This window comes from Panthera onca, chromosome C2, assembly GCF_046562875.1.
Source record: "Panthera onca isolate mPanOnc1 chromosome C2, mPanOnc1 haplotype 2, whole genome shotgun sequence".
In the NCBI taxonomy this organism is placed as follows: domain Eukaryota; kingdom Metazoa; phylum Chordata; class Mammalia; order Carnivora; family Felidae; genus Panthera; species Panthera onca.
Genome location: NC_138347.1, coordinates 121,679,388 through 121,703,233, shown reverse-complemented (window position 1 = coordinate 121,703,233; position 23,846 = coordinate 121,679,388). Strand labels below are relative to the sequence as shown.

Here is a 23,846-nt window from a genome sequence, read left to right as displayed (position 1 = left end):
GTTGGCATATAATTTTTCATAGTATTCCCTAATAATTGCTTGTATTTCTGAGGGACTGGTTGTAATAATTCCATTTTCATTCATGATTTTATCTATTTGGGTCATCTCCCTTTTCTTTTTGAGAAGCCTGGCTAGAGGTTTGTCAATTTTATTTTTTCAAAAAACCAACTGTTGGTCTCGTTGATCTGCTCTACAGTTTTTTTAGATTCTATATTGTTTATTTCTGCTCTGATCTTTATTATTTCTCTTCTTCTGCTGGGTTTGGAGTGTCTTTGCTGTTCTGCTTCTAGTTCCTTTAGGTGTGCTGTTAGATTTTGTATTTGGGATTTTTCTTGTTTCTTGAGATAGGCCTGGATTGCAATGTATTTTCCTCTCAGGACTGCCTTCGCTGCATCCCAAAGCGTTTGGATTGTTGTATTTTCATTTTCATTTGTTTCCATATATTTCTTAATTTATTCTCTAATTGCCTGGTTGACCCACTCATTCGTTAGCAGGGTGTTCTTTAACCTCCATGCTTTTGGAGGTTTTCCAGACTTTTTCCTGTAGTTGATTTCAAGCTTCATAGCATTGTGGTCTGAAAGTATGCATGGTATAATTTCAATTCTTGTATACTTATGAAGGGCTGTTTTGTGACCCAGTATGTGATCTATCTTGGAGAAGGTTCCATGTGCACTCTAGAAGAAAGTATATTCTGTTGCTTTGGGATGCAGAGTTCTAAATGTATCTGTCAAGTCCATGTGATCCAATATATCATTCAGGGCCCTTGTTTCTTTATTGACCGTGTGTCTAGATGATCTATCCATTTCTGTAAGTGGAGTGTTAAAGTCCCCTGCAATTACCAAATTCTTATCAATAAGGTTGCTTATGTTTGTGAGTAATTGTTTATATTTGGGGGCTCCTGTATTTGGCGCATAGACATTTATAATTGTTAGCTCTTCCTGATGGATAGACCTTGTGATTATTATATAATGCCCTTCTTCATCTCTTGTTACAGCCTTTAATTTAAAGTCTAGTTTCTCTGATATAAGTATGGCTACTCCAGCTTTCTTTTGACTTCCAGTGGCATGATAAATAGTTCTCCATCCCCTCACTCTCAATCTGAAGGTGTCCTCAGGTCTAAAATGAGTCTCTTGTAGACAGCAAATAGATGGGTCTTGTTTTTTTATCCATTCTGATACCCTATGTCTTTTGGTTGGCGCATTCAGTCCATTTACATTCAGCGTTACTATAGAAAGATATGGGTTTAGAGCCATTGTGATGTCCGTAGGTTTCATGCTTGTAGCAATGTCTCTGGTACTTTGTCTCACAGGGTCCCCCTTAGGATCTCTTGTAGGGCTGGTTTAGTGGTGACGAGTTCCTTCAGTTTTTGTTTGTTTGGGAAGACCTTTATCTCTCCTTCTATTCTAAATGACAGACTTGTTGGATAAAGGATTCTCGGCTGCATATTTTTTCTGTTCATCACATGGAAGATTTCCTGCCATTCCTTTCTGGCCTGCCAAGTGTCAGTAGAGAGAATGGTCACGAGTCTTATAGATCTCCCTTTATATGTTAGAGCACGTTTATCCCTAGCTGCTCTCAGAATTTTCTCTTTATCCTTGTATTTTGCCAGTTTCACTATGATATTGTCGTGCAGAAGATAGATTCAAGTTACGTCTGAAGGGATTTCTTTGTGCCTCTTGGATTTCAATGCCTTTTTCCTTCCCCAGATCAGGGAAGTTCTCAGCTATTATTTCTTCAAGTACACCTTCAGCACCTTTCCCTCTCTCTTCCTTCTCTGGAATCCCAATTATGCATAGATTATTTCTCTTTAGTGCATCACTTAGTTCTCTAATTTTCCCCTCATACTCCTGGATTTTTTTATCTTTTTCTCAGCTTCTTCTTTTTCCATAATTTTATCTTCTAGTTCATCTATTCTCTCCTCTGCCTCTTCAATCCGAGCCGTGGTTGTCTCCATTTTATTTTGCAGATCATTAATAGCATTTTTTTAGCTCCTCCTGGCTGTTCCTTAGTCCCTTAATCTCTGTAGCAATAGAATCTCTGCTGTCCTTTATACTGTTTTCAAGCCCAGTGATTAATTTTATGACTATTATTCTAAATTCACTTTCTGTTATATTGTTTAAATCCTTTTTGATCAGTTCATTAGCTGTCGTTATTTCCAGGATTTTTTTTGAGGAGAATTCTTCTGTTTTGTCATTTTGGATAGTCCCTGGAGTGGTGCAGGACTGTGGGGCACTTCCCCTGTGCTGTCTTGAATAACTTCCATTGGTGGGAGGGGCCACAGTCAGACCTAATGTCTGCCCACAGCCCACCGCTGGGGCCACAGTCAGACTGGTGTGTGCCTTCTCTTCCCCTCTCCTAGGGGCGGGATTCACTGTGGGGTAGCGGGGCCCATCTGGGCTACTTGCACACTGCCAGGTTTGTGGTGCTGGGGATCTGGCATATTAGCTGGGGTGGATCGGCAAGGGGTGCACAGGGGTGGGAGGGGCAGGCTCAGCTGGCTTTTCCTTAGGTGATCCGCTTTGGGAGGGGCCCTGCGGCACCGGGAGGGAGTCAGACCCGCCGCTGGAGGGATGGATCCGCAGAAGCACAGCTTCTGTGTTCGGTGTTTGTGCAGTGCAAGCAAGTTCCCTGGCAGGAACTGGTTCCCTTGGGATTTTGGCTGGGGGATGGGCGAGGGAGGTGGCGCTGGAGAACGCCTTTGTTCCCCGCCAAGCTGCACTTTGTCATCCGGGGCTCAACAACTCTCCCTCCCATTGTCCTCCAGCCCTCCTGTTCTCTGAGCAGAGCTGTTAACTTATAAGCTTCCAGATGTTAAGTCCCACTTGTCAGAACACACTCCATCCGGCCCCTCTGCCTTTGCAGGCCAGACTCGGGGGCTCTGCTTGGCTGGCGGGCTGCCCCTCCGTCCCGGCTCCCTCCCGCCAGTCCGTGGAGCGGCCCTTCCTACCCTCTTCCGTGGACTCTCGTCTACGCTTGCCTCCAGAGAATCCGTTCTGCTAGTCTTCTGGCAATTTTCTGGGTTATTTAGGCAGGTGTGGGTGGAATCTAAGTGATCCGCAGGACGCAGTGAGCTCAGCGTCCTCCTATGCTGCCATCTTCCCAGAAGCCTCAAATTTTTTTTTAATGTTTGTTTATTTTTGAGAGAAAGAGAGAGAGTGTGAGCGGGGGAGGGGCGGAGAGAGAGGGAGACAGAATCTGAAGCAGGCTCCAGGCTGTGAGCTTTCAGCACAGAGCCTGATGCAGGGCTCAAACTCACGAACTGTGAGATCCTGACCTGAGTGAAATCGGGCACTTAACCGACTGAGCCACCCAGGCGCTCCCAGAATACACTCTTCAAATACAACCTTATTTGGAAATCCCGTACGAAAAATACATAAAATGCTTGCTCCAGCACTAGCTCCTCAGGTAGGTCCAATGGGGTTCGGTGTGAAAAGCAGACAAGGAACAATAAGGAAGAAAGAAATGGCCTAATCAGGGTGGAAACATCACCTCCGGGGCTTGCTGTGTTTGGGCAATCTCTGCTCTGTCTGGGGCTATTCCTCTCCCGGACCTACTTCCTTTCCTATTTCCTTCTCAGATTACACATAGGCCCCTGCAAGGGCTCAACGGTCTTCTCTTGCTGCTCTCGTGTATCATGAACGTGAAACAAATGAACAAATATTAGCATCTAGAAAGTGAAAAACAAAAATGTGGAGTATTTAAAAATACCTAACCATATTCTGTCCATTAGACAAAGGGAGTGCTTTAGAAAAAAAACCTGCTACGATATTTGGTAACTTGTTACCTTTATTTCTGAAAAGTGGATTACATCAAAAATTAAATAGGATCTAACCGTTGTCAAATCAAAGTGGATTTTATGAGTGGTTGAAAACTCTTCATATACAGACAATTTGCTGATAAAAAAAAAAGCATAAAGACCCTCTGGGTCATTTTAAAAAGGGTTTCTGATTGTACTGAAAATGACCCCAGTGTACTACTCAAAGTGCATTTTCATAGCAACTGCAATTACCAAAAATAAAATTAAAAAAAATTACATGTGATTCTACTTCACATGACTTTATACATTGGCTCTATGATATTGAAAAAAATTTCAAATTCCAGGCAATTATCCAAAACAGTATAAATATAGGGATCCTTATTACACTATAAAAGTTAACTTTCTTAAAAGAAAGGCATTTTAGCTTTTGGTATTTCTACGAAGCTTACTGAATCATTACATGTTATTCTATTATTTACAGATAATAAGTATGACAGGTGGATTTGATTATTTTACTCAAAGTGCCTGAAGTGTAAGCAGTCTTACTTCTTGACATTCCAAATCAGGGCTAACATGATAAACACACAGGAAAGGACTCCTGATACGGTTTCTGTTCAGAGTAAGAATAAGTATCAAAAGTAAACTGTTCCATATATAAGTCACACACAGGGCAGGTGAGCTGCCAGGGAGCCATGATGATGGTGAGAGGTGGAACCTTCATAAAGCTAGACCATGGAGATGGTGGTGAGCTCAGATGTGGAGGGGTTGCCCTAATGTGGTACCATCAGACACTACTCAAGGCACCCAAAGTATTAAACACTGACTCTAAAAGCAAGTAAGCAGAGCAGCAGAATACAGGCAGGGAAGAGAATGAAAACTATCCCGACATTTTTACCTGCAGCAGAAGTTCTTGCAGCTGGGCCCGCTTCTGCTTTATCCGTTCTATCCGCCTCTGCTTCTCGATCTTTAAAACATGGGTTATGAAAGAACATGAGCATACGTGGAGTATAAAGTACTGCCTACCTTTCAGTTATCTGAGTTATCAAGAATTTTCCTTCAACCTCCATCCATTTTAACTAGCAATATCATTACTGAGGAGCAGGGTTAGGGTTAGGGTAAGCAAGTAGGCATGATAGCAGAATTGTGGCAACTATTATCTATAATGACATCCATCCACTTAACGAATACTTGGCATGCAGTACTTGTCGCTATTTGTTACTCAAGTTCTAATCAGTAATAGCTAACATTTAGTGAATACTTACTCTAGGTGCCAGCAACTCAACCAAGCACTTTACACACATTATCTTAATTCATCTTCACAAAACCCTATGAAGTAAGAAGTACTGCGTTTTGCATGTAAAGAAACGGAGGTGTCGAGGGTTAAGGAACTGCCAAAGGTCACGTAGTTATTAAGTGGAAAGAGGCAGGATTTGAACCTAAGCCACCTGGTTCCAGAGACTCTATTATTAATTACTTTGCTACATTAGCCCCCAACCTAAAGAATCAGGGAAGATCTCATTTAAGATCACAGTTTAACTGACTTTTAAGTGGGCATAGCTCCTAATACAGTTAGCCTGCATATTCAATACACAATTCCAACCTGTAGTAAGGAACATGCTTATGGGGCAAATTTCCCAGCTTCACACAACCATTATTTTCCTCACTCTTTCTGAATTTTCTCTCAGATGACTTCCTCACTGTGTCTTTGGGCAAAAGTCAATGACATCAAATATAACATTTTTCTTGTCTATTCCAACCATGTTTCCTTTTAAAAAAAAATTTATTTTTGAGAGAGAGAGAATGAATGAATGGGGGATGGGCAGAGAGAGAGAGAGAGAGAGAGAGAGAGAGAGAGAGAGAGAGAAAGGATCTGAAGTGGGCTCTGAGCTGACAGCAGAGAGCCCGACACAGGGCTCAAACTCCCAAAATGTGAGGTCATGTCCTGAGCCAAAGTTGGGTGCTCAAAACCCAGGTGCTCCCCACCTCCTCTTTTTTTTAATGACAAGCTTGTTTCTTATTTGCTCTGTATCTACTCTAGTATGCACCGGGAGCATCCTCTCATCCTCTAACCACTATACCACTTTCATCCTAAATTACCTAACATTCACTCGAAAATCTGTGTGGCTTTCCATATCTGAAAAGATGTTGTAGGACTTTGTATCTGTATCTACAGCTGGGACAGGCCAGGCCAAGCCACTACCTGCCTCTCATGCCCCCCATCTAACACCAGGCCAAGATGTATCGATTCTACTTCTAAAACATTTCTCCAACTTCAGGCCACTGACTTGACTCAAAACATCTCCAATCCACCCCCTCAGTTTCCCTCCTCATCTTCCATCAGTTCAACCCACCAGCAGGGTGATGCCTTAGAATGTGTCCTATCAGCCCTCTTTATAATTCTTCCCACTGCTTACAGGATCAAGTCCCAAAGCCTCGCACTTAGAAAGCTATCTCCTTTAGCCCTGCCTGCACTCTGCTCACACCCAGCTGTGAACAGCCCATGCGGGGCCTCTGGAAGGCCCTCCCTGCCCTAAGCCTCTGGGCAAACACCTACATCTCCCTCATAACTGAGCCCGGCGATTTTCTTCTTTCCTTGAAAAGCCCTCCATTATCTCCCTTTCCAGAGCATCTGCACATATGTCTTTCACAGGAGTAATCAATCAGTTTTGGTAACTCCTTTTGACTATTATTCCTTTTATCAGAATGAAAGCTCCTGGGGTCAGAGATTTTGTCTCATATAATCTTTGGGTAAACATGCAAGAACTGCTAAAAGATTTTTGCTTATTGAGTCTTTGTTATCGGCTTAATATTACTGGTAATAAAAATGATCCTCAGATTCCACTGCATGAGAAAGAGAAAGAGAGGTCATTTCCACTGTAGTGTATGTATAACATCCCATAACTTTTGATGAATGTCTAATTTCTCCATCTACAAGTATAATAATACCAAATAAGTTTTGATTTGCTGAGGGGAAAAAGGGATGGAGAAAAACATGAAACTGACCATATTTATTTCCAGAAACTATAGGTAACCTCAATTTATGGCCATGATAGTACAATTATGTCAAACCAACTTAAAATCAGTAGGTTGGGGCACATGCTCATATAGGACAGATTTTCTATAATGATTAAAGTTAATGGAATAAAAATGTTTCTGCAAACATCATCCCAAAATTCATGCAAGCTGAACATTGTATCCTTTGTGATAAAGATACCAATGAAATACCATCTGGTTGTTACTGATTCTAAGGTCAAAGATAAAAGTTTATTTATTTATTTATTTTTCTTACTTTTTTTTTTTTTTTTAATATATGAAATTTATTGTCAAATTGGTTTCCATACAACACCCAGTGCTCATCCCAAAAGGTGCCCTCTTCAATACTCATCACCCACCCTCCCCTCCCTCCCACCCCCCATCAGCCCTCAGTTTGCTCTCATTTTTTAAGAGTCTCTTATGCTTTGGCTCTCTCCCACTCTAACCTCTCTCTCTTTTTTTTTCCTTCCCCTCCCCCATGGGTTCCTGTTAAGTTTCTCAGGATCCACATAAGAGCGAAACCATATGGTATCTGTCTTTCTCTGTATGGCTTATTTCACTTAGCGTAACACTCTCCAGTTCCATATACGTTGCTACAAAGGGCCATATTTCATTCTTTCTCATTGCCACATAGTACTCCATTGGGTATATAAACCACAATTTCTTTATCCATTCATCAGTTGATGGACATTTAGGCTCTTTCCATCATTTGGCTATTGTTGAGAGTGCTGCTATAAACATTGGGGTACAAGTGCCCCTATGCATCAAAGATAAAAGTTTAAACACAAGAAGTAAACAGCCAGTTTGATCCTATTTATTTTGGGGAGGGGGATCTATATAGCAAGCATTTCATCAAATATTATCTCTATTCATGAATTATCAAAAATCTATTGTATAGAGTGCTCAGAATTAAACTATAATAAAGTAAGTATCTTCTCTAAGAAACAGTAAAAATCAAGTCATTTAATTTCTATGTCCCTCAGTTTTATCAGGAATTCAGTCAAACTATACATCTTTCTAAATCTCCTTCTAGTTCTAAAATCCTGCACAGAAGAGTCTGCTTAAAAAGAAAAGGAAAAAAAAGGCATAGTATACATGTACAATTAGAAATATTTTAATATTATATGTATTTCTAAATTAAAATGCCTCGTAAAATAAAGCAAACTACTATCTATAAACAGATTTTGCTCACTTACCTCAAGATTTTGACATTCCTGAGCAGAATTGGTAGGCAGACCAATCCACTTGATTTCTTTTTTTTCCTTTGAAATTATGTTCATTGCCATTAGCACATTTAAAGCATCATAAACTCTTCTCCTAATATTCTTCTGGTCATAGGCCTGCTAAAAAATAATTTTTAATGAGTGATAAACTCCAAGGGTTAAGATATAGTCACAGGATATTAAGATATTTAACTAATATTATTATTATTATTGTATCTTTAGAGTGCTTAAAGAATTCCATAGCCAGTAAAATACCCTTCAAAAGTAAAGAAGAGATAAAGATACTTCCTAACAATCTAAAACATAAAACAATCTAAAAAATAAAGATTATGACACCTACAGATCTAAATTAAGAAACACTAAAGGGCCTTCTTTAAGCAGAATAAAGATGGATGGGATCTAAGATGGGAGTTTGGAGACACAGTATGGAATGAAGACCACTTGAAAGGTAAATCTGTGGGTATATCTCAATTAACCTCATTGTATAAAACAATACGTCTTGTGGAATCAAGAATATATATAGAACTAACATACATGACAACAGTATGTATATCAGAGGGGTAATGTTAAAGTGGGCTGAAACCCTGCATTGTCTGGGAGGATATTAGACTCTGAAAAGAATGCATGTTTCAAGCTCTAGGTGAACAGTGCTTTCAAGTATGTGGTCCAAGGACTAGTACCGATCTGCAAACTGTTACTAGTCTACAATGAAAATAGGGAACTTGCACAAAACATCATTACATAGAGCACTAAAACACACTGTTTACTTCAGCTGATTTTTTGTTTTGTTTTGTTTTGTTTTTAATGGCAGCAAGATTTTCTCAGTGAAAGAGACTGTTTCAACTTAGATTGTGGAAAAAGTCCATTTTATTGTGGACAAGCAGTTCCTAAGAACAAAATCCAATCAATCAAATGCCATGATAATAAAGGATGCTGGAGTACACTGAATCCATTTAAGTACAGAACTAAACTTATATAAATAGAAGATTTAAGTTATAGAACTGAGTGTAAATATTAGAATTCCTGACACTGTAGGGGCACCTGGGTGGCTCAGTCACTTAAGCATTTGACTCTCGATTTCAGCTCAGGTCATGATCTCATGGACTGTGAGTTTGAGTCCCATGTTGGGCTCTGTGCTGACAGCGTATAGCCAGCTCGGAATTCTGTCTCTCTTTCTGCCCCTTCCCAGCTTGTGCGCGCACTCTCTCTCTCTCTCTCAAAATAAATAAACTTAAAAAAACCCTGAAATTCTGACACTTTAGAAGTAACAATAATATTGGGGCGCCCGGGTGGCTCAGTCGGTTAGGCATCCGGCTTCAGCTCAGGTCATGATCTCGCGGTCCGTGAGTTCAAGCCCTGCGTCAGGCTCTGTGCTGACAACTCAGAGCCTGGGGCCTGTTTCAGATTCTGTGTCTCCCTCTCTCTCTGACCCTCCCCCGTTCATGCTCTGTCTCTCTCTGTCTCAAAAATAAATAAACATTAAAAAAAAAATTAAAAAAAAAATAAATAACAATAATATAGTAAAAAATATGAGGAAGAGGCAACAAATTAAGTCTGCTTATGTTCTCCTTGATATTTTAAAGGGTTTGGGATTCAACACAGATGAACTATTCAGACAGATGAACTAACTAATAATAGAGGTTTGGCACAATATATTCATTTAAAGTCATAATAACAACCATAATAATATTATTCTTTTAACAATTATCACGAATATAGTCAATCTGAATCCTGTGGTAGAGAGGAAAAATAGGAGATATAAGTACATATAAATATATTAACTTTTTCCTCTCTATAATCAACATACTGGTACAGGTGATAACAAACAAAAGAAATAAAATATTGAAGTTACTTAAAGTTATAAAGATAATCAACTAAAGAACTAAAGACTACAAATCTTCCAAATTATCAAAAAAAATAATGCAGAAGGGAATAGAAAAAAACCCAACCCTTGCTTCTATTCAGGGGTGAGGATAGGAATGGTTAGTAAAAATGTATGTTGGATGATGAAACATGTTAAGAAAAAATGCCTCCGTACAGTGACATCTGAGTGAAAACTGGAGGAGAAAAACCATTTGGCTCCTTAGCAAAGAGACTCAGACAAAGGAAATAGCAAGTGTAATAGTCTCATAAGGAGCATATCTGGCATAGTCACCCCAAAACAAAAAAATAAAAAACCCACCAATCTCATTCATGACCAGTGTAAAACTCCTAAATTTTCAGGAAATTATACAGAATTTGATTGAATTCAATATCCATTTCTGATTTTTTTTAATTAAGAAAAATGAGAGAGGGGCGCCTGGGTGGCTCAGTCGGTTAAGACTTTGACTTCAGCTCAGGTCATGATCTCGCAGTCCGTGAGTTCAAGCCTCACGTCGGGCCCTGTGCTGACAGCTCAGAGCCTGGAGCCTGCTTCAGATTCTGTGTCTCCCTCTCTCTCTGTTCCTTCCCCGCTCATGATCTGTCTGTCTGTCTCTCTCTCTCTCTCAAAAATGAATAAATGTTAAAAAAAAAAGTTTGGAGAAAAATGAAAGAAATGTTATGTATGCTATAGTGTAGTAACTGAGATAGTGCATAGTAGCAGATGAGATCAGAGAGGTAATGGGCCAGGTCACATAGGGTCTTGTAGAACATTTTGAGAACTTTCACTTTCACTCAGAATCAGAATGCCATATATCTTCTCTACAGATGCCAGAGAAAAGAAACATCTAATGGCTCACAAGAAAAATCTCAAAGTGATCCAAAAAATATAAATAGTTCCACTCACAGTCTCTGAACACAGGTAATAAAAGTGAAAATTCAGACAAACAAACAAAATTCCCTATCACCTGGAACTATAAAAATTCTAATGCCATTCTTAGGTCAGAGAGGAAATTAAAACCAAAGTTGCAGAATATCTAAAGTAGAACATTATATCAGAATCAATGGGATATGGCTAAAGCAGCGCACAAGAGGAAAAGTCACAGCCATAAAGATTTTCATTACTAAACAAAAATAATAAAAGTAAATAAAGTATACATCAGAGTCTATAGGGTAGAAAAGTAACAAAAGTAACTTCAGGAAAGACAAGAGAATATTAAATGAAGATTAAAAAAAGAAATTAACTGCAAAAGAGGAGGGTCAGTACAAATTCAAGAGATGGTTTGTTGGGAAAAATAACTGCAAATAATTTTTGAAAATTTTTTAAAAAATTAATGTTTATTTACTTTTGAGAGAGTGAGACACAGCATGAACCAGGGAGGGGGAGAGAGAGAGGGAGATACAACTGAACTCACAAACCTCAAGATCATGACCTGAGGTGAAGTCGGAAGCTTAAGTGACTGAGCCACCCAGGTGCCCCTGCAAATAATTTTGAGAACACGAATGAAATGGAAGATTTCCTAAGAATATATAAAACACCAAACTGAATCTAAGAGAGAAAGAAATTTTTTTAATGCTTATTTCTTTTTGAGAGAGACAAAGTGTGAGTGGGGGAGTGTAGGAAGAGAGGGAGACAGAGAATCTGAATCAGGCACCAGGCTCTGAGCTGTCAGCACAGATCCTGATGTGGAGCTGGAACTCACAAACTGTGAGATCATGACCCGAGCCGAAGTTGGAAGCTTAACTTACTGAGCCACCCAGGCGCCCACAACTGAGTTTTTAATAGACATGTTCATCTATTATTTTTTCAATGAAAAACAAGACAAAATTTTCTAATTGACTTGGACATAGAAGAAACACTAAAGGACTCAGAAACATCTCCAAAGTCATTCAAATATAAATATTCCTTTTGTAACCCCCAAAACTATGTTTTAAAAATACATGTTCATCTTTATGTTTAAATATATAGGGGCGCCTGGGTGGCGCAGTCGGTTAAGCGTCCGACTTCAGCCAGGTCACGATCTCGCGGTCTGTGAGTTCGAGCCCCGCGTCAGGCTCTGGGCTGATGGCTCGGAGCCTGGAGCCTGTTTCCGATTCTGTGTCTCCCTCTCTCTCTGTCCCTCCCCCGTTCATGCTCTGTCTCTCTCTGTCCCAAAAATAAATAAAAAACGTTGAAAAAAAAAAAAAAAAAAAAAAAAAATATATATAATAAAAGAATCCTTTCTAAAACAAAACAAACAAAAAGTCAACAACAAAAGAACTCCCCAGAAGACAATATGAAACCCTCAAGTAAAGGAGTTGGGGATTCCCTAGCTTGTCTGAGTCCTTAAATCAAGGACACAGTCACCCCAGAGATACACTGTTCCATCACTCATCACATCAACGTCAAGGGAATGATCTACCTACCGAATCAGCTGCCAAATGGTTATTTGAATTGGTGAACTCTGATACCAGCTCATCAGCCACTTCATTATATGATGTTGTACCTTTCCGCTGAACTTTCTCACACACTTTCATGGAAAAATGTCTCAAGCCTTTTCCATTTTTATCTCCTTTTTTGCTTCGTTTACTAAAAGAGAAAAATATATTTATACACGAGACTTCCTTTACAAAAAAATAATGTGAGAATATAATTTGATTTTTGTTTCAAGTGGTAAATTTTAAAGAATTAAAAACAATTTTTTTTTGTTTATTTATTTTTGAGAAAGAAAGACACAACGTGAATTGGGGAGGGGCAGGGACAGAAAGAGACACAGAATCCAAAGCAGGCTCCAGGCTCTGAACTGTCAGCGTAGAGCCCGATGTGAGGCTTGAACTTGTGAACTGCGAGGTCATGACCTGAGACGAAGTCGGACGTTTAACCAACTGAGCCACTCAGGTGCCCCTCAAGTGGTAAATTTTAAACTGAATTAGAAATGAAGAAACGTTTTTGAACTTACAATGTTATATATAAACTTATAATGCTTTTGCCTTACAAGCTTAATAAAGTATGAAGTTAGAGTGCTTTTCTACACACATCATTCATTTATTCAACAAGTATTTACTGACCAGTAACTTACTATTATGTGCCAGGTACTGTTCTACACACTAGGAATAAATCCATGAAAGGAACCGACAAAAACACTGCCTAGCCTAGTAGAGTTTACATGCTTACCTTTTGGTATTCTCTGTATGCTACAGTTCTATTTCACCTAAAATTAAAAGTACCACTTTCATCAGTTTCATTTATCTACTAAATTTTCAAACAGAGGTCATACTATTAATAACGGATCTAAGTCTTCAATTATTTTAAGTTTGGTTAATGCCTAGGCCCAAACTTTGATAACTTACTAACATTTTCAGGGGTTCAATTTAATTCTACTAATTTCTGAGTGCCAACTATATGCTAAGAACTGGAACAAGGACTAGAGCACACAAACGACAATTGAGGCAAAATCCTTTCTCTCAGTACTGAGTCTTGGCAGACGGGAGAAAGACAAAACAGACCTTAAAGGACAGAGAATTCCAATATAGTAAGGTAAGTGCCACGTCAGTTATTTACAATATTCATGGGAATTAGGAAGAGGGACATCTCATTTAACCTAGAGGAGGAAGACTTGCTGGGGTAAAAGCCAAATGAAAGCAATAAACAAAATGAAAAGGCAACGTATGGAATGGGAGAAAATATTTACAAACCCTTTATCTGATAGGGGGTCAATATCCAAAATATCTAAAAAATTCCAACAATTCGTTAACAAAAAAACCCACACATCCAAATTAAAAAATGGGCAAAAGACATGAATAGAAACTTCTCTGAAGAAAACATACAAATGGCCAACAGCTATATGAAAAGGTGCTCAACATTGCTAATCATCAGAGAGCTGTAAATCAAAACCTCAATGAAGTATTACCTCACACCTGTTAGGATGGCTATGTTTAAAAATTGACAGAAACAAAAGGTAGGTGTTGGTGAAAATATGGAGAAATTAGAACCCTTTTACAAATGGAAAATGGTACAGTTGCTATGAAAAAAGTATGAAGGTTCCTCAAAATATTTAAAATAGAATTTCCATATGATCCAGAAATCCCACTTCTGGGTATATATCCAAAAGAATTGAAATCAGGATCTCAAGGAGGCATTTGCTCTCTCCTATTCACTGCAGCATGATTCACAATAGCCAAGATATGGAACCAACCTCAATGTCCATAGGTAGATAAATGGACTAAAAAATATGGTTTATACATACAGTGGAATATTATTTGGCCTCAAAAGAGAATGAAAGCCTGCCATATGCAGTAAACAAGGATGAACCTGGAGGACATTATGCTAAGCCAGTCACAGAAGGACAAATAATGCATGATTCCACTTGTATAAGGTGTCCCACACAGTCAAACACATAGAGGCAAAGAGCAGAATGGTGCTTGCTGGAAGGAAAGGGGAAATAGGGAATTGCTCAACAGGTATAAAGTTTCATTTACGCAAAATGAGCAAGTTCTAGAGATCTGCTGATACAACCTAGTGTCGGTAGTCAATGATAATGTACGCTTACAAATTTGTTAGTGGTAAATCTCATGTTAAGTGTTCTTAACACCAGCACCAGCAGCATCACCACAAAGATAAACATGCACTTGATCACGTTCCACCAGTATAATTATATTCATTTATAAATTATTTACATGTTCTGTGTTACATACCTTAAGAAATAGACTAAATGTATTTTTTAAAAGAATGAAGTAAGGATATCTACTTTCTTTTTCCCAAATTCCCAAAGAATCACGTGGCCATTCACTGTGGTCAGACTACTGCTGAAATACTGGGAAGACATTAAAGGTGTTAAGTGGGGGAGTGACACAGTGAGATTTTGTTAGGCAGAGATTCTGGCTGCAAAGTAGAAGATGTACTTACGAGGGGCAAGAGCAGAGACAGGAAGAACAGCTGAGAGGCAAGCCAGGCAAGAAATATCAAGTCCTGAAACTGGGGCAACTGGTAGGGTTGGATAAGAAGAGACGGCTTTGCATAAATTTTAAAGATAAAAATCAGTAGAAGGAAGTGACTGATGTGAACGGTGAGAAAGAGGGAAATAAGAGAATGACCCTCAGGAAGAGGCATCATTTACTGAGATCAAGGAGACATGAACAAGTTCATGAGTTCCATTTTAAACCTGCTCATCTGCACAGTCCAATACCTAGGTATACTCACACGCAGCTACTGAGCACTTGAAATCTGGGAAGTCTGAATTGAGATATGTTTTAAGTATCAAATACACACTGAGTTTCAAAGCTTGTATGAGAAATCAATGTAAAATATCTGAGTAACCTTTACATTAATTACATGTTGAAATATAATATTTTATTTGTTTTTTAAGGTTTATTTTGAGGGAGAGAGAGATTGTGGGTGAGTGGGGGAGGGAGGGAGGGAGAGGGAGGGAGGGAGGGAGAGGGAGGGAGAGAGAGAGAGAGAGAGAAGAGAGAGAGAGAGAGAGAGAGAATATGCCAAGTAGGCTCTTCACGGTCAGCACGGAGCCTGACATGGGGCTCAAACTCATGAACCATGAGATCATAGCCTGCGCCAAAATCAAGAATCAGACACTTAACTGACTGAGCCATCCAGGTGCCCCTGAAATATAATATTTTAGATACACTGGATTAAATAAGAGATATAAAAATTAACTTCAGGGGTGCCTTGCTGGCTCAGTTGGTAGAGCACACAACTTTTGATCTTGGGTTTGTGAATTCAAGCCCCATGTTGGGTGTAGAGATTAAAAATAAAATCTTATCCTGAGATCATTATTACCCTATATATTAACTAACTTGGATTAAAAAAAAAGAAATATCCAGACACTAAAAATAAATAAATAAAATCTTAAAAAAATTAATTTCATATTTTTTATTTTTTTAATTATTATAAAATTAAAAGTCACATGTGGCTCCTATTACATTTCTATTGTGGGGCACCTGAGTGGCTCAGCTGGTTAAGCGTCCGACTTTCACTAAGGTCATGATCTCACAGTTCATGAGTTCGAGTCCTGCATCAGGCTCTTCTGTGCTAGCAGCTCAGAGCCTGGGACCTGCTGCGGATTCTGTGTGTGTTTCTCTCTGTCCCTCCCCTGCTAGTGCTCTGTCTCTCTCTCAAAAATAGTAAACATTAAAAAAAAAAATCACATTTCTATTGGTCAGCAATGATACAGAGTCTGACATGTCAATAGAATTTCCCAATCAATATATTCAATAGATAGTTAAATATGTAAGTCTCACTTTGTAAGTGAGCTTATAGGATAGGTCACTTACAAACTTATCAGCATGTGTACCATGCCAACCTTCTTCCTATCAGTCTCAAAGGATTAGGTATTCCTCTTTGTTTTTAAATCTAACCTTTTTTAAAGATAACAGCTTTATTGAAATATAATTCACATACCGTAAATTCCATTTTTTAAAGTATACAATTCAGTGGTTTTTAAGAATTATGCAACCATCACCACAATCTAATTTCTTCACCCTAAAAAGAAATGCTGTACCCACTGACAGTCATACCTCACTCCCTAGCCCCTACTATTCTACTCTCTGTTGCTATGGATTTGCCTATTTGCCAAAGTCAACTTTTCAACTTGAGTTTTTCACTCCAGTGCTTCTGTTTCTGTATTTGCTCTCCTTTGAGCTGTTCTATCCAGTGTTTGTTCTTAATATATAACTTTATTGTGAAACTGGAATCTGATAAAGACTTCAGATCCAACTGCCACTTTAAAGGTAATACCAAGGACAGAAGAACATGTTAAATTACACTACAGGGATGCAATAAGCAAACTTTTTTTTAAAGTGTATTTATTTTGAGGGGCGCCTGGGTGGCGCAGTCGGTTAAGCGTCCGACTTCAGCCAGGTCACGATCTCACGGTCCGTGAGTTCGAGCCCCGCGTCAGGCTCTGGGCTGATGGCTCAGAGCCTGGAGCCTGTTTCCGATTCTGTGTCTCCCTCTCTCTCTGTCCCTCCCCCGTTCATGCTCTGGCTCTCTCTGTCCCAAAAATAAATAAACGTTGAAAAAAAAAAAATTAAAAAAAAAAAAAAGTGTATTTATTTTGAGAGAGAGAGAGAGAGAGAGAGTACACATGAGTGTGAGCAGGAAATAGGACAGAGAAGGAGGGAGAGAGAATCCCAATCTGTTTAGCATGGAGTCTGACGTGAGGGGCTCATCTCAGGAACTGTGAGATAATGACCTCAACCGAAACCAAGAGTCAGATGTTTAACCAACTGAGCCACCCAGGTGCCCCAGTAAGCAAACTCTTTAGGCTTTCTCTTTAGGATACATAAAGTGGTTTCTTCAATTAAAAATCTGTAAGGGAAAAAAAGAGGGAGGGAGGGAGAGAGAAGGGGAGTTAGGGGGGAGGACAGATACAGAAGGGGAATCTACAGATTTTATAAGACATATAAATTTATTTCAAATAGACTATAACACACACACACACACACACACACCAGTTATAGGGGACTCTGGGAAAACAGCAATAGCAGTATAGTTTTCAAACTCTCCAAATCCCCATATAAAAAGAGAACAACTAGACAGCAAAACCAAAACTCCATGATAACACTTACAACAAAAGGAAAGGGGTCAAGCAGTTATCCTGCTTTCTTATAGTAACTGTACCTGCAGGTAAATAAATAGTAAAAGAGGGAAAGTGTCTTTATATAAAAATAGTGCCAGTAGTTAGAATAACACTAACTGCAACTCACAAGAAATTAAGAGTTATAACCATTAAACACTGGTTGTGTTACCATCATTAAAAAAAAAGAGACAATGGAAGAACACACATTATCTATAGTCTTGCCAAGGATCAAACACCAGTCTACAAAGCCACTGAATCCTATTGCCAAACTACACGAAACACCGAAAACAGGAAGATACTGAGATGCACATGAGTATGAAATCAAGAAGATCTAGACTGTGGGAAACTGCAGAGGACAAATAGCCTAGTTTCAACAACTAAAGTATAAGGAAAATAAGGGGACAGAAGGGAAATCTATATATAAAAGATAACTTTTTTTTTAAGATAACTGTTTTTTTAAACTTTATTTATTTTTGAGAGACAGAGAGACAGAGCATGAGCAGGGGAAGGGCAGACAGAGAGGGAGACAAAGAATCCGAAGCAGGCTCCAGGCTCTGAGCTGTCAGCACAGAACCCGACACAGGGCTCGAACCCACGAACTGTGAGATCACGACCTCAGCCAAAGTCGGGCACCCAACTGACTGAGCCACCCAGGCATCCCTCAACTTTTTAAAAAAATGGACAAGACTAAAATGTGCCAAAGGATGCACATTTAGGTAATAAAACTATTTAAAAATGCAAGGAAGTGATTACTATAAAAATAGGGATAATGGTTAATTATAGAGGAGAGAGGGTATAGTTATTTGCATGGAACATGGCTTCTGGGTTATACTTCTTGATCTGGCGATGGTTATAAGACTGTTTGCCTTAAAGTAATTCATTAGTCATACATTTGCTTTTTGATTTTTCTGTAACTGGTATTTATTTATTTTTTAATTTATTTATTGTTTAATTTACATCCAAGTTAGTTAGCATATGGTGGTGCCACAATGATTTCAGGAGTAGATTCCTTAATGCCCCTTACCCATTTACACCATCCCCTCTCCCACAACCCCTCCAGCAACCCTCTGTTTGTTCTCTATATTTAAGAGACTTTCATGTTTTGTTCCCCTCCCCATTTTTATATTATTTTTGCTTCCCTTCCCTTATGTTCTTCTGTTTTGTATCTTAAATTCTTCATGAGTGAAGTCGTATGGTATTTGTCTTTCTTTGATTTCACTTAGCATAATACCTTCTAGTTCCATCCACGCAGTTGCAAATGGCAAGATTTCATTCTGATTACTGAGTAATACTCCATTGTATGTATGTATGTATGTGTGTATATATATATATATATATATGTATGTATGTATATACATATACATATATCACATATATGTATATACATATACATATATCACACACCACATCTTCTTTATCCATTTATCCACTGATGGACATTTGGGCTCTTTCCATACTCTGGTTATTGTCGATAGCACTGCTATAAATACTGGGGTGCTCATAGGCCTCTTCAAAACAGTATACCAGGTATCCCTTGGATAAATACCTAGTAATGCAATCGCTAGGTCAGAGGATAGTTCTATTTGTAATTTTTTGAGGAACCTCCATACTGTTTTCCAGAGTGGTTGCACCAGTTTGCATTCCCACCAGCAGTGCAAGAGATCCTCTTTCTCTGCATCCTCGCCAATATCTGTTGTTGCCTGAGTTGTTAATATTGGCATTCTGACAGGTGTGAGGTGGTAACTCACTGTGGTTTTGATTTATATTTCCCTGATGATGAGGGATGCTGTGCATTTTTTCATGTGTCAGGTGGCCATCTGGATGTCTTCTTTGGAGAAGTGTCTATTCATGTCTTTTGCCCATTTCTTCACTGGATTATTTGTTTTCTGGGTGTTGAGTTTGGTAAGTTCTTTATAGATTTTGGATACTAACCCTTTATTTGATATGTCGTTTGCAAATATCTTCTCCCATTCCGTCAGTTGCCTTTTAGTTTTGCTGATTGTTTCCTTCGCTGTGCAGCTTTTTATTTTGCTGAGGTCCCAATAGTTCATTTTTGCTTTGTTTCTCTTGCCTCCAGAGACATGTTGAGTAAGAAGTTGCTGCGGCCAAGATCAAAGAAGTTTTTGCCTGCTTTCTCGAGGATTTTGATGGCTTCCTTTCTTACATTGAGGTCTTTCATCCATTTTGAGTTTATTTTTGTGTATGGTGTAAGAAAGTGGTCCAGGTTCATTCTTCTGCATGTCACTGTCCAGTTTTCCCAGCACTACTTGCTGAAGAGACTGTCTTTATTCCATTGGATAGTCTTTCCTGCTCTGTCAAAGATTAGTTGGCCATAGGTTTCTGGGTCCATTTCTGTGTTCTCTATTCTGTTCCACTGATCTGAGCATCTGTTTTTGTGCCAGTATGTAACTGAATTATATTTTACAAAAAAAACCCCAGCAAACAAAACATGACATTTGAAACAGATAGAAATTTGAATACTACATATTTGATATTAAGGAATTATCATTAATTTTCCTAGGTATAACAATGATATTGTAGATATATTTAAAAAGGAGTTAAGATACCAGTACAGAGATTTATGATGAAAATGATAGGATGCCAGGGATTTGCTTTACAATACAGGAGGGAGTATATACAAAATGAGATATGCCATGAATTGATTGTTGTTGAAGTTCAGAGATGTGCACACACAGGAGGTTCATGATACCAGTCATCTACTTCTGCATTTTAAATTCTCTAAATTAAATAGTCTTTTAAAGAGAGAGAAAAAAGAATGGTTTGAGCATATCTTTGATTATTTATAATGGTTTAGTCCTATCCTCAGTTTCCTATACTCAGCTCAGCTTTCTCAGGAAGGGGTGTTTAAACATCACAATACCCTATTAATATAAAGGACAACTCAACATACACAATATGTAACTCTGGATCCTACTGCAGTTCTCATCTAGATGAGTGACAGAACCATCCACCCAATCACCCTAACCAAAAACCAGATTCATCCTACGTTCTTCTAATTCCTTTTCTAATGAATCAATCTAATTGTATCAAATCTAATCTACTTCAAGGCCTAACTAGCTTTTGAATTTCACTTCTCTAAGTTCTCACTGCCCTAGGTTCAGGCCCTCATCATCTCTCTAAGAATATCACTAGAGCCTTATAAGGGTTCTCCTTTGTGCTGTCTAGAGGCATTCCAATCCCTCCTCCATAAGGCCATTATGGTGATCTTTCTACGTAAACTGGATCACGGCCTATTCAGTTTAAAATCAGTGGTAATGGCAAATAGTAAATACTTACTGAATGCTACGTATGTGCTAGTTACTGTTCTAAGTAATTTCATTTTTGAAAAAGAATCTACCAATTCCCATTTGCTACATATATTTTCACACAAAGCCCCTCTCTATGCTGATTTGCCCTCAGTGTTTGGGGTATTTAGGATACAAATGGCTAGCCATATGTAAATATGTATAATTAGTACAAGGTAGGCAAAAAAAGTAAATAAGAACTGTTAAAAATAGTGCATGAGTTATTTCTGAAAGAAATATGTTGTGTATGGGGTTTTATATTTATGCTAAGAAGTGGATAATGGTTTAAGTAAATAAAATTCTCAACTCCATGTTTATAAACTTTTTAAAAGCCAGGGATGGAGCAGTTTGTTGTTTTTCATGTAATTCTAGGTCTTTTTTAAAAAGGGAGCAATAAGAGGCGCCTGGGTGGCTCAGTTGGTTAAGCGTCCGACTTTGGCTTAGGTCATGATCTCACAGTTCATGGGTTCAAGCCCTGCATTGGGCTCTGTGCCAACAGCTCAGAACCTGGAGCCTGACACAGATTCTGTGTGTGTGTGTGTGTCTCTCTCTGCCCCTCCCCGACTTGTGCTCTCTCAAAAACAAATAAACATTTTAAAAAAAAATAAAAAGGGAGCAGTAAGATAATCATAGCATAGTGTAGGGCGATCACCTGACTAATTTGCCTTCTATTGTCAGACATGGATAATATTTAAAGGAAGAAACTAAACACAGTCCTTAAATAGGAAAAACTAGAAACTAGACTTTCAATAGCTGATGAACATGACCTTGAAACAAATACAAGACCATATATAAGAATTTTATAAGATTAGTTCAGTTAATGAAATAAGATTTAATTATAAAATATAAATAGAAAATAAAATAATTTTATAAGATTTTTTAGGATTTTATAAAAATATATTTTTATATATTTTATAAAAATATAAAGATAAAATAATTTTATACAATCAGTTCATGAACTTGAAGAAAACTGGTTAAATACCAACATTGGTAAACTATTTATTAGCTATGTATTTTGAACAGTTTACTTCATTTAGCTCTGACCCATGATACTCCTCTGCCTGAAAAACAGAAATACAAGTGCCTGTCTCACAAGGCTGCTATGAGGAAGGATTAAACTCTTCATGAGTTACCAGAATTTTCATGAGCAATACAAAACTGAAGGATACTACTCAGCCCTGGCTGAATCAAGAAATTAAACTTGGCCAATAAACACATAAAAAGACGCTTAACATCAATAACCATTAGGGAAATGCAAACAAAACCCCAATGAGATTAGGATGGCTATTATCAAAAACAAAAAGAAGTGTTGTGAGAATGTGGAGGAACTGGAACCTTTGTACATTGCTGGTGACAATGTAAATGGTGCAGTAGCTATAAAAAATACTACAATGGTTCCTCAAACACTTAAACATAGAATTACCATCTGATCCAGTAATTTTACTTTGTGTTATTACAGCTAAAGAAATTAAAAATAGGGACTCCAACAGATACTTATTATACCCACCTTCACAGCAACAATATTCACAACAGTCAAAAGGTGAAAACAACCCAAATGTCCATCAACATATGAATAAACAAAATGTAGTACATGCATATAATGGAACATTATTTAGCCGTAACAAACAATGAAATCCTGATACATGCTCTAACATTAATAAACCTTAAAGACATGGTAAGTAAAATAAGTCAGAGATGAAAGAGTAAATACTATATGATTCCTCCCACATGAAATAGAAATAGTCAAGTTCATAGAGACAGAGAGTAAAACTATGGTTACTGGAGCTGGGGGAGGGGGAAGTGGGGAGTTATTGTTTACTGGGTACAGGATTTCAGTATGGGATGGTGAAAAAGTTCTGGAGATGGATAGTGGTGATAGGTGAACAATAGTTTATTATTTATTTACTCAGTGGTTCTTTTGGTTTTAAACTTCTTTATGTTTTGCTGTCTTTTATGCTTAAGTGTTGATGGTGTCATGGCTTCATTAGCCAGTATATTTTTGTAAAATAAGATGCCATGGTTTTAGCATTTCATCATTAGTTATGGCTAAAAACCCAAATTCAATATACAAAGGATCATGCCTCTCAGTAAAACATTTACAAATTCTATTGTTCTTCATTCTTTAAATCACTCCCACTTCAAATCTGGTTTACTACTATCATGGTCACATTCAGAAAAGGTCTGCCTTTTCTTGAGAAAATAGTTCAGGAATGCTCATTTCACCATCATAAAATGAGAGTTAAAGACAAAATAGTATAAAGTTTGCTTTCTAATGTAGTTAGTAATTTTATTTTATTTTATTTTATTTTAAGTATATTTTTGACAGAGAGAGAGCGTGCGCGCGTGCGCATGAGTGGGGGAGGCGCAGAGAGAGGGAGACACAGAATCTGAAGCAGGCTCCAGGCTCTGAGCTGTCAGCATAGAGCCGGATGTAGAGCCGGGGCTCGAACTCACGGACCGTGAGATCATGACCTGAGCCGAAGTGGGATGCTCAACCGACTGAGCCACCCAGGCGCCCCTGTGGTTAATAATTTTAAATAATAAACTTAAAACTAAGCCTATTTAAAAATTTTACATAATTGTGAAATGCTATAAAAATAAATGCCAAAAAAGTATATATTTCACATGTATTCTGTGTGATTTTCAGTTATATTACACAAATTAACCTTAAAGAGTAACTCAAATTAGGTCAAACACCTAAATGTAGGAGCAAAAACTATAAAACTCTTAGAAGAAAACACAGGCTAAGGCTTCATGATTTTGGCTTTTTCAATTGTTTTTTAAAGATGACACCAAAAGCATAAGCAATACAAGAATCAAAAAACATATATTAAACCCAACCAAAATTAAAAACTTTGTATTTCAAAGGACACCATCAAGTAGGTGAAAAGATAACTGAGACAGAATAAGACATTTTTTTGCAAATCATATATCTGATAAGGATCTTGCCTCTATAATACATATAGAACTCTTACAACTCAATAATTAAAGACCAAAGGATTTAGAAAGACTTTTTCAAAGACGATATATAAAGGTCCTATAAGCACATGAAAAGATGCTCAACAGCATTAGCCATTAGGGAAATGCAAATCAA

At 38.1% G+C, this 23,846-nt stretch overlaps 1 protein-coding gene across 6 annotated transcripts in view; it reads right to left on the bottom strand.

Moving 5' to 3' along the window:
- The window catches only part of TFDP2 (transcription factor Dp-2), a 188,741-nt gene that overhangs the window by 23,026 nt on the left and 141,869 nt on the right, over window positions 1-23,846 (bottom strand). For 4 of the 6 annotated variants that reach the window (XM_060638831.3, XM_060638833.3, XM_078432282.2 and 1 more), the window contains 3 exons: window positions 12,280-12,442; window positions 7,987-8,133; window positions 4,653-4,721 (listed from right to left, as the gene is read on the bottom strand). In XM_060638831.3, coding sequence (XP_060494814.1) covers window positions 4,653-4,721; window positions 7,987-8,133; window positions 12,280-12,442 — 379 coding nt within the window. The remainder of the gene's footprint in view (window positions 1-4,652; window positions 4,722-7,986; window positions 8,134-12,279; window positions 12,443-23,846) is intronic. The other 2 variants (XM_078432283.2, XM_060638832.3) reach the window with 1 other exon arrangement.